The sequence below is a fragment of the Diadema setosum genome, chromosome 2 (assembly GCF_964275005.1).
Source record: "Diadema setosum chromosome 2, eeDiaSeto1, whole genome shotgun sequence".
Classification (NCBI taxonomy): domain Eukaryota; kingdom Metazoa; phylum Echinodermata; class Echinoidea; order Diadematoida; family Diadematidae; genus Diadema; species Diadema setosum.
In genome coordinates, this window is record NC_092686.1 from 41,864,773 (window position 1) to 41,877,258 (window position 12,486).

The window sequence follows — 12,486 nt, forward strand, 5'->3', positions numbered from 1 at the left end:
TGTAATATTGTAATAAGCGCTTTATAAATGATATGTATTATATGTATTATTTATGTGTTGTGTGTGTGATATTTCATTTGCTTTGAAACGCCTACTTAAAAACATGAAATCAGAATATATAGTGAAAACTAGGCACCCTAGCAGCTTGCCTAGTTTAAAGTTTAACACTGTTCAAGTCATATATAAATGCAAGGTCTCTCTCACTTTCTATCTCTTTCTTGATATATATATATATATATATATATATATATATATATATATATATATATATATGGAGAGAGGGGGTGCATGCAACAGTCTTCTTTCTATTCGTTTAAATTCGTGTCCTTATGTGTGTGTGTGTGTTTGTGTGTGATGGGCAAATATAATTGCATTGCGAAATCCATGAACAGCGTGTAGTGCACTCAACTATAAACGAGGTCTTTGACAAAAAGCTCTAGGTAAACAAGACAGTCATTCTGATTTTGATAAATGTGCTCTGTTGTTGTTCTCTATTCTGTTCATGCAAATGAAGTTCTCTTTGCTGTAACATTGTGGATACCCTCTTTTACGGGCTGCATTATTCGAATGGGTTTGCAGTTTCAGCTGAGCAATGAAAATGGTAACAAAGAGTTGAGCTGCATCCCGCCATTAGTACTGCTTAAGGGCATCGGATACAAGTAGTTGGCAAAAATTTCTCACTTGTTTTTGAACACCAGCAAGAGGGATCTCTCCTTACGAGTGAGCATTATGGTTACTGTTAGTTTCCTTGCAGCGCAGAATGGCTGAAAATCATTCGTAAAAGAGAACGTCATTTTGCACTTGTATAGATTTCACACAATTATATTTCACATGTGGAGCTCTTGAATTATATTCTAGATAGAGATTGTCGTTGGTTTAATGTTCTTGACTGCATGTTTTGATTTGTTTTTGACAGAATGTGATGATAATTATGTTTGTGTGTGTTGAATGTGTTGGTAAAGTGGATGGAGAAAAAGGGAATGTAGAATAGATAATATACAAAATGTATGCCGACGTGAAAACTAGAAATCTATATTCTCTCTTAATACTAAAGTCCTCTTATCCAGCTATAGAAGAAAGTGTTTGTTTCATTTCTTTTCTTTTGTCTGCTAAACATTACTCTCTGTTTCCCCAAAGTAATCATCAACAACCATGATCTATTCATGATTCCATAACATTGACTTAAATTGTGATAGTTAGGGATGCCACATTATGTATTTTGCTCAAGCATTCTTCACCATTTTCATAAACAAGGCGAAATCGATTCATGATGCCCAATTTGTGATTTGAAATTTCGAATAAATTGAATATACTGTCAGATAAAACGAATCTATATTTACTTTATACGTTGTTTGTTTTATGATGCGTTATTGAATTATGATGCCATATCTCCTCCATTGAAACGTGTTCAGGCTATTGATAGTGGTAACTTTCCCTAAATAACACATCCTCTTCCATGTCAAACTTATCTGTAAAATGCTGTAAAATGATCATCATTATTTTTCATTTTCACTACTGCCATCATGCACATTTATATGACTCAACCCTGACCAAATTTAACGAGTTATCACAGTCTTTCACACAACAAAACATTCTCAGACAGACTGCTGTGCGCACTAAACCGGAAGCGGTCAGTATGTATACTCTAGGATCGTTTTGCTATTGTTTGTTTTATATAGTGTTTCTTATTTTTTTCATGTAAAATGTCATATTCAACGTCACAGGAACTGACTGTGCATAAACTCATCAGCGAAATGCCCGATGAACTTATATCTGTATGCATTAAGACTTTGGCTCGATAAAACATTCTCACCCCCCCCCACCTCTTAGCGCACATGTTTTTTTTTTCAATTTCATATTAGAATATGTATACCATGTACACATGCACATCCACCTACACGTACACAGAATCATACACTTTTAGAAAGACACGACTTATATGCCTACAAATCCACACAAAAGAATCTATAAAACACAAATCAAGAGAAGAAAAGACAAAGCAAAACAAAACAAGACAAAACAAAACAAACCAAACCAAACCAAACTGCACTCCCATACACGTTACCCCGATTCACCGTTGCACTGATGCATTTTTCTACTCATCCCACCACCGCAATACAATTTAATATGAAATTATTTGTAATGACAAGTTAACCATATATGCATTCTTCTCAGAAGCTGTCATTAATGGCGGTACCCTGTATTTTCTTCGTTATAATTTGATCGAAAAATCAACAATTTTCCAATTGTTCGTGTATTACTACAATTGGTGTATAATATACATATATATATATATATATATATATATATATATATATGTTTAATGTGTGATTATCTTTGGGAAATTCTATTTATTACATTATACTTACTTTGTGAAAATGCAGAGGTAGAATGAAGTCAAGTCAAATCAAATTAAATCAAATTAAATCAAATCAAAAGTACATGTATAACGTACGACTCAGCCGCAACACTTCGATATTTTGCTCAGAGATAGAGATTTATAGATAGATGACAAATAACAAGAATAATGGAAATTCACACCAATTTATTGTAAGGATAACTACTTCGTATATTTCAACTGCATCTTGTAATAGACAATGTAGTCAAGATGACTGAATACAATATTGTAATGGGCAGAGCAAAGGGTACCTTCAATGACAGCTACTGATGTAGCTGATGACCGATACCAAGCGATTACTCTTTACAGAAATCAAATATCATTTCATTTGTTGACTTAACATTTACAGAAAGTTTCAAATACAGTTGAAAGAGAATTTTCTTTCCCCAAAAAGTTGTTAATACATGATTGAAACGGAAGGGAAAAGAGCTCATTAGGAACATGCTGTAATGCACTGACCTCTAGTCAGCATGACAGTGCTTTCAGGGAAAAATTTCCAAACCAGAAGTAAAACAAACGTACACCTCGTGATTCTTCCTAAAGTTCGTTGACTGTGATATTTGATACTGAATCCTTACATAAGGTGTAGTAATTATAACTTCCAAGTCGTCGAGTTTTCCCTAGAAAAGTCTTTATTGTACTATAAGTCGAAATTGAATCAGTTGCTGTATTGTGGGTAAACCTTAACAAGAGACTTTCGATATATCCCGTCGTAAATGATTAATGTATCCCGTAACTACAAATTACTCGGTAAAACCTGCCGAGATCCGTCTACAAGTCTACTGACTCTCCTATGTTCATTCTAAATCGTGTTAGCTTTAAAGAGAGCCGAACGGTCCCGTGCTGAGGACGGAGTCACTCGGGGAGCTGAAGGACTGGCCAGGGCTGCCACCGGGACTGCCACCGGGACTGAGTATCTCCTCGGAGCTTGTCTCTTGTGAATTAGTTGTCCCTCCTGCAGTCTGAGCCGCAGGTCCGTCAAACTCGAGTTCTTCTGCCTCCATGAAATCGTTGTCGCCGCCTGCTACCAGTCCACTGGGCATCATCGGGTTAAATTGCTCGCGGCTTGTCCACATCGGTTGCATCTGTCGGCGTGGTGGATTGTAGTTACCCCTCCATCTAGGTTGCTGTCCACGGTAGCGCCCCATGTTCTGGTTGGGGTTCTGGTACCAGCCTCCCTGGAACATACCCATCCCTCCTTCCTCTTGGTTCTCCCGCTGATTCTCGTACATCTCCTGCTGATTTTCGCGCTCGTTCTCGTACATCTCTTGCTGGTTTTCCCAATCGTTCTCGTACATCTCTTGCTGATTTTCTCGTTGATTTTCTAGCGCCTCTTGCCGTTCCTCCGGGTCGACGAATCCTTGGCCCCATGTACCCTGACTCGAGGGGTACCACTGCTGGTTGTAACCTCCATTGTAGCCCTGGTTGTAACCCGGGTTGTAACCCTGGTTGTTCCATCCCTGGTTGGGGCGACCCTGGTTGTTCCAACCCTGGTTAGGCCGACCCTGATTGAAGGGAGGTTGCCGACGTTGGTTGTTGCTCTGCTGTCCCCATGGCTGCTGCTGCTGTGGCTGCCTTGGTCCTTGAGTCTGGCAGCGTTCGAGCCGGAACTGTTGACGTCTGTTACAGAAGGATCTCCTCAAGACGCAGTCATTGGGGAACCTCCTGCCGTTGGCGCAGACCGGTCCGCTGTTGATGTTACACTGGATGTTTCGACATCCTGAGGGTAAAACATGTTTTTATTCGTAGTTGTGAAATTTGTTATTCAAACCATGCGTATTTATTCATGTTTATATATATATATATATATATATATATATATATATATATATATACATCGGGAGGCACACTGTTTATTAAGTGTTCAGGGGTGGTAATTACAAAATCTTTGACACATTATCTTGGTAGTTGCAATGATCATGAATGTTTTCTTTCATACACTTGCTTCAGTATGTTAGTAGTCCATGTAACTATGCATTTGTTATGTTGATTAACTTATTACTGTATATCTGATAATAAGATAATGAATACTATTCTGTGTGTATGTGATGATAGACTCAAATACCTTTCTCTTTGCACAGTGAATGAGCTTTTGAAAATCTATATTCTCATACGGAAATTTCACATTGAAAAGCAAAACTTGAAAGAAAATTGAATATCAAACGTAAAAACTATTATAAGTCATCATGTAATAAATGTTCTTTCCATAATATTCATCATCAGAAACACAATGAGGCATTGAACAATGTCCTGACTACTTCCTATAAACATTGACAGCAGTTTTTTTTTTTATTAAACAGTAAGTTGGATAATAGACTTAACTGATCACATTCACACAAAAACAAAACAAAACAAAACAAAATGGTAAACTGATCTATAGTATGACTAATGACTTCTCAAATATGGTATTTCAAGAAGAGAAAGTACTTACTGTTCCGTTGTGCTGTGGGAATGTGGTAAGGAAAGAAGATTAAAGTAAACATGATTAATCCTGGCATTCCAACACTTACTTCACTTTTTTTTAACTTAATTTACATGTCAAAACATTTCGAAATGAGATAAAATACACTCGCCTACCGTAAAAGCAATAACATTGTCAATTTGCCAAAGTAGATGGAAAGGCCACTGGAGTTGCTGGTAGTCAGGTTAAGATAGGAGGTATGCATGATAGTACCTCCTTGGATTAACAAAAAGGGCTGAACATTAATCACTGCGTTTAATCTAAACTATAGAATCTTAAAAGGGCGTTGCTGAAAGATGAATTGTGTTTACGTTAACTCTCGTCTTAAAGGAAAGAAAAGAAAAGTAAAGCAAATGCATGACATCCAACAACCTTACCAATCAATCAATGTCCCATCACGTAATGAAGTGATTATAGTAATCGTCAATTAAAAAAAAAAGAATAATGACAAAAGAGACTGTGAGACAGATTGCAGTAGTGATCACATGAGATTATATGATAGACCAATTACCTTCCGAGCACGCAACGTAGACGATGACCAGGCCTAAAATGATCGACACCCTCATCTGTGGAAGTGTGAAAAAAAAAAAGATGGAAGCATTCATGAAGGAAGCAAGAAGACTTATACCAAATATATAGCTCACAATCAGCAGATCAATTTCTATTTTAACTATAGCATGTCGCAGACGTTTGGAAGAGACGCTGTGTATAAGGAAAAAACGTTATCTATGAAATTGCATTTTGTCATCTATTGTCGTATTTGCAACACAAGGCATTCTTCCACACAAAGTTAATGAAAAATAGCAGTTAGAGCTATCTGGATCTTTTTAGGATGAGATAAATTTTACCTTCCTGATTCAATCGCGTTTGATAGTGTACTTCATCAGATATGCAACAGTAACAATCAATCAGATTGTGATATGTGCTAACTGGGTCGTCATCATGATGCATAGTATATCACTTATGTTTTACTACATTTTTGTACCGCGTATTATCAAATGGATTATATTGGTGCGGTAGGTTCGTGACATTTTCAAAGATAGACTGGGGGAGGCGCTCGGAAGGAATGAGCCACAACGGGCCGTGCTTCCCGTCTAAACACATGACCGATGGAACGATACGATGTCAATGGTGCTGAGCAGGGGAGGGCCGGATGTCGCTCATGAGGCATCAATAACATCATATTCCCCCTCCCCCATCTAGGTTTACTGGCACATAATGGACAGAAATGGACAGAGAGGAAGAGACGGAGAGAGAGAGTTCTTTACAGAAAAAACTTGACAGACAGGAGAGAAAACTGAAGAAAGACGAAAGAGAAGAGTGGGAAAAAAGAGAGAAATGAAAAGGCAATGGAGGAGAAGAAAGAAGAATAACGAAAGAGGAGAGAAGAGAGGTAAAACTGTGAAAAGACTAACAGAGTGAAGCAAAGAGAAAAAAATATAAGAAAGAGGAAAAAGACAGAGCTCCAGATAATAGAAGTTAGACAATTTCAAGTTGCTTTGCGATGTCAAGTATGCAACTAATTAAGATAATAAGTCTTTTTTTAACAGATCTCGCTGAACGCATGTATAGAGGGTACAAGTGCAGGAATACTGCCACTTCGACCAACTTCAACCATGTCAACGTTCGGGGCTGACATCGGCACGCCGGATTCAAATTATAGATGATATTCATAGATACACTCAAATCATAGAGACCAAACGACATGATACTAGTAGACTGCACAGTTTAAGAAAGTAGGAGCTAAGTCATACTGCAGAAGGATAATTTCTTGACTGTAGATGGTAGTGTGTGCAAAATTGATACTTCAATTTCAGATGATTAGACTACATACATTTCCATAAATTCAGAAATGTGAATGTAAATGTAGACAAACTTACATAAAGGAAGCAATTATCATTGTCACTCATCATCAGACAAACAAGGTTGAAACTTTCAGTTTGGCTGCACTGCCAAGAAGGCATATTTAAGTAAAGATCATTTCATGACACTTGATTGATATGGGCTAGGGAAGGATCAGACCTGAACATGGACCTACAGCAGGTCCATGAACCTGAAGTTAACGAGACCACACAAGTTGATTCGTTCCCTCAATTCGTTATTCCGAAGGTTCGCTTATTCCGCAGGTTCGCTCATCCGAAAATTAAATAAGGATCGTTTTCTGACAATTCGTTAATCCGAAAATGAAATACGGCTCTTATTCCGAATCGTCGTTTTACTATTCGAAAATGGAAAAAAGAATGTTCGTTCTGCCGAATGTCCGTTAATCCGAAAGCAAAATAAGTTTCGTAAATCCAAAATTACGTTTGTACGCACCTTCTTGCCATTTTCGGATTATAATGTATGAAGAGTTTGTTCGCAAAAACCGATAAGTCCATATTTGCCAAATGGAGATATTTGCGATTAAAGGTCAGGAAAAATAAAGAGAATAATAAGCAAATTTTTGCTTCTGCTGACCATAACTTCAAAAATGTACCTTTATAATTATGTAGTGAACAATATATCATTTAAAAGGTATTATTTTGTACTTTATGACGGAGACCGTACTTCAAAATCTTCAAAAATGGACTTATCGGTTTTTGCGAACAAACTCTTCATATATTAACGTTATTTTATTTCCGACTAACGAGCATTCGGAAAAGGAACCTTATGTCATTTTCGGAGTGACAAATCTTTAGGAATGACGAACATCATCTCCTCGGTTAATCATTTCTTGTCATTATATACGGTATAGGTTATGTTAACCATGTACAGGCGTAATTTTATCATAAAAATATACCAAGTTAAAATGAAAATGATTCTAAGCGTCATCTTTGGATGGAGGAATGGGTCACATTGTATTGTTTGAAGAAAGCAATTGAAGATTGAAGATTTTTACTTGGTGACTGAAGAAATCACAAAGTGAAGAATCATTGTTTGGAATTTGCACATTTTTAAAGAAAAATTGATGTGATCTATATGAAAAAAGAAAGGGGATGTATAAGGTCACTCTAGTAAAGATGCGGGATGGCGATGTTTGGTAATTTTTCTTGCCATCTGCTGTTTTTGGTACCGTTGATGGAGACTCGCAATGCAAAATAACTTGACGTGTAACCCACAATCTACGGTTGACAAGGTATCTTTATTGGATATCTAAAAAAAAAAAAAAATAGTTAGCGCATGTGGAGATGTACATAAGTAAAAAGAATCCGAGACCCTTTGCTTTGATTGTATTGGTGCCAAGAAGTATCTGAAACGGAAGACCCAATTTTAAACACTTGATGCATGGACAGTGAATACAAGGTTTGTGAGTTTGAAGAGGATGGACAATTTTGGCAGACATGTAAAATCACCCTAAAGGTCGATTTGCCCTTTTTTCGTACGACTCTCTCCTAGGGAAAATGTCATTCCACACGTTGTTTCTTTTCAGAATTAGAGTTTCAAGAGACTCTTCAACAACCACAATCATGAACTATATGAAGCTAAAAACTGCTTAATGATATTCGGTGAAGATGACTCGACTGCATCCCTGAACATTCTTCTTCTCGCTTTTGCTCTAGAGAGTTTTTTTGCAGGTCGATGAGCTGAAAGATGTGATATTCTGGCTAGCGTAGTTGGGGGAAGTCACTTGAGACGGGAGCTACCGGCGGCACCTCGGCGCACCGGATGGTGCATCATGTCGCGTGGCTCTATGAAATGTCGAAAAACTTCGGGGAACTTCTTGGCGAGCAGCCAGACAGGGAAATACGGCGTGATGCGCTCATTTTAAAGTTCGCGCCGACTCAGTCAACGCCGTGATATTTTCTGCGTTACGGCTCTCGCTAGCTGAGCATACTGTTATGGAATGGCAGCATGAACTATTTAGACGGAAAGAAAATGTGATGAGGGTCCGAAACTATTTTTAAGCAAGATAGAAAAGTCATTGGAACTACGTTATGGCAGTGTATGGCGTTGAAGGTGAGACAATGTTTCAACCTTTCAAACATGTACTATTTCTCCTACGCACGATTTCTCTGAAAGAGACACAATGAATATTTTCAAAACGAATATGTTAAAACCATCCCAAATTTCCCAATATTCTTTTTTTAAAAATGATGCAGCAATATTGTGTTCCTTCAACACTGTTTGTTGGATGTATTCATTTCAAGTTCGAGAAAATTGTTTCCTGTAAACAACTTTTAACGGTGAAATGTTCAATCCAGTTGAGTAATTCAATGTATGATAAGTGGATCGTAAATGTAGTAGCAATGATACAAGTCAGTATTTCCAAAGGACGCAAAATGTATCTTCTCGTTGAGATATGGGGTATATGCATATCATATACACGCCGTCTTATAACCAGTAATATTAAACTACTTAAAGTAACAAGTGAGATTTAATACAAAATTATCATTATAAATTGATTTAAAAAGATAAGAACATCATTGATCGCACCTACTAATCTAAAGTCTTTGCATGAGTTTCGGTCGTGTACAAACTGCGAAGTTTTTGTGCGGTACTCACACCTCATCATGGATCATGCGAAAGAGGATGAACAGTGCGTCAATATGCGAAAATGATGGTTGCTCTCATCTCTCCTCACATATTCAAACACAATCAAGCAATGTCACGCCTTTGCACCTAAATAACCCAAAACGAAGCTAAAATTGCATTACAACACAGAGTGAATATGTCATAAACGCTTTCATAGATATAAATCGAGACCTCGTCAGAATGACATGAAATTCCTATGCACTCGTTATTACCGGCACTCATGATCAGCAGCATCTATTAATATTTTACAAAATATAAGTTATAGGAAGTTTGTCAGTTCACCATACCTTGCTCTGTTCGGGAGGATTGCAGTTTTTACAAGCTCCACTGCAGCCGACTGCGTCCGCTCTTTATTGCCAGGAATAAGACGTTTGGATCAGTGTAGGAAAGTCTCCTGAATTTATTGCTTAAATGCTTTCTTGATGCTGATCATGAAAACAGACCTTTCTTGCTGACTTTAAAAAGGTCTTTAATATCATTACGGCGTTCACGTGTCTTCTAGGGTTATAAATGACGTAGTATGTATGCTGACCAATCCCATCCCTCAGAGGTAATCACGTGTTCAGACTCAGGGGGAGGGTTGTTTTGACGACGAGTACGAGTTTTTCTTTGGTTTCATCAGACCGTCTTCTACACTTCTTCAGTACAATTTCATTTCTAGTTAATATTGTGACGTCCCTGTGAAGATGTTATCACGCAGGAAAGATGGTTACGACATGTCATGGGGAAAACAGGACCCTGGATTTTCTGGCGAAGAGGGACGTAAGACAGGGTGAGTAGGCAAAAGACGCAGAAGGGAAGACAGAGACAGATGCAGAAGTTCAAGTGAAGGAGAGAGGGGGTGGGGAGAGCTACAGAACGGAGAAAGGTAAAGACGGAGAGATAGAAAGAGAAGGAAACTAGGAATTTGAAAGACAACAAAGAAAAGGAGAGCGAGATTACGAGTGGAGAATGAAGACTTAGAGAAAGAGAGAAGGAGGCCGAAAGATTAGGAAAAAGTGGAGGGGAAAACGGTGGAGGGGGGGGGGGGGGAGAACAACGTTATGGCATGAAAATCTGACACTCTTGAGCATGTGAAATTTATCAGATAGGTATTATGAAACTGCTTACAGGGCGCAATGTCCACGTCGATGAAATCCTAAGGAAAGCCGGGACGTTGTCATAACCTTTGAGAGATAGGAAGTTTTAGTCAGACTCTACACAATATAGTCCAAAAAGCCAAACTCGCCTCGGAAGGATATACTTTAGGTCAAACACAGTGTCATCTCAACCGTCCTGAGTCACGATATCCACATCGAAACTCAAAAGGGATTTTGAAGATTTTCGAAGACATGATTCAATTTCAACGCATATACAATGTTGACCAAAGTACTGACATTTTTTTTTTCTTTTCACACATGATTGTTGTCATCAGATATAGATTTTGATTTGCTTACTACCTACATTGATATGGAGTTTTTCGAATATCACTATAACAAACTAGTCCATAGAATTAATCATGCACACACACATACATACAGATATATGTTTATATATTCATATATAATCATATATGTATTTATTATACATACACACACACACACACACACACACACACATGCGTTTTAAAATAATCTTCATTTCTCTTTCCATGTACATGTAATACAAATAGATTTACAAAGTCGATTTGAATGTTTTAACAAAATGAACGAAACAATAATATATAATCCTTTTAAAAGTGAAAATTAACTATAATTACCATAAAATTACCTGAAGATATATTACCCAGTTATTTTGACCTTTAATTATCGAGATCAGATAATGACGTATAATAAAATAAAACTGAAGAGGTAACTTTGCGGAATTTATTATGTTAAAAAAAAAACAAAAAACAAAAAAACAATCCAAATCAAATTCAAAAAAGTCCTGCCTATATCCCACATTGACCATGTTGACACATACATGTACCCACGGCTGGCATCCCTCCCAACCCCCAAGCTTCCCTAAAACCAGACATCTAACCCACTTCTAAGAGAATGGGTGACCTCCACCCCCTCTCGTCCACGAATTCATTTTCATTTTTTAAAAGCAATCTTCATTACGTTTCAGTGATATAACATCAATCTTATTCTTAATGTATACATCAATCTTATTCTTAATGTATACAGCAAAATACAACGAATAAAATCATCGAAACAAAGAATATTACAACAAAACCTTGATGAAATACATGTATTATCAATTTTCTCCTTACCTACACCACAAACCACACCGCCGGTGCCACGTTTTCAAAAGTGGGAAGGGGGGGGGGGCACTCTTCCGGTTTTCATGAGCTAATAAGCAAAAAAGAAAAAAAAAGAAAGAAAAAACCCAAAATGGTGACACCTTATGTTTTCATTTATATGGTTAAAAAAAAAAAAAGGTGGGGCGGCGACCCCCCTTCCACCGGCCCTGAACCAAAAACGCTCTATATGATATTCATTCATTCATACTTTAACCCTCCTTTTTTTTTTCCATTTCACTTCTATCCCTTCCCTGTATGTATGCACATGTACACTCATACACACACAGAGACACGCGCGCGCGCGCACGCACATACACACAAACACATTCACACAAGCATGCAAAGACCTACAATTGCTGACTAACGGAAATACAGTACAAACAACATATCTCTTTAGACCATCAAACTGTGTTTTTAATGTTGGTCAGTCACAAGTGACACAAACAACGACAACAACAACAACAACATTGGTTGGTCAAAACATTACAATGGTTACTCAGCACCCAGAACTTGAAAGAAAGAACCTTATATCAAAAACAAAAACAAAATTAAAAACAAAAACAGAAAAATACACAAACACAAAAAACAAACATTAGTTCTGTGAACCAAAATGTTAGTAAAATTGACTAAACGCTCATGTATAATAATTTTTTTCTTTCATTCTATCATTTCCATTCTAAAGTATGATGTCATAAGGACATTTTACAGATTTCAAATTGATGTATCCTACAACGCCTTCCACAAAAAGCACACAAGAGGCTCATTGGAAATGATTCCTTACAACCGGGGGCCCGTTTCATAAAACTTGTTATCAGTGACAACTGCCACATTTCTATGACAAATTTGCTCTCA

At 37.4% G+C, this 12,486-nt stretch overlaps 1 protein-coding gene across 1 annotated transcript; it reads right to left on the minus strand.

The window, feature by feature from the left end:
* Positions 1 to 2,684: 2,684 nt before the first annotated feature.
* On the minus strand, positions 2,685 to 5,425 carry LOC140245995 (uncharacterized). Its single transcript, XM_072325446.1, has 3 exons — positions 5,371 to 5,425; positions 4,830 to 4,841; positions 2,685 to 4,118 (listed from the first exon to the last, which is right to left on the minus strand). The coding sequence occupies exons 1-3, from the start codon at positions 5,423 to 5,425 to the stop codon at positions 3,217 to 3,219; spliced, it is 969 nt and encodes a 322-aa protein (XP_072181547.1). The 3' UTR covers positions 2,685 to 3,216.
* Positions 5,426 to 12,486: the final 7,061 nt, after the last annotated feature.

Coding starts and splice junctions, on each gene's coding strand:
- LOC140245995 (XM_072325446.1), bottom strand. CDS start 5,425: ATGAGGGTGTCGATCATTTTAGGCCTGGTCATCGTCTACGTTGCGTGC.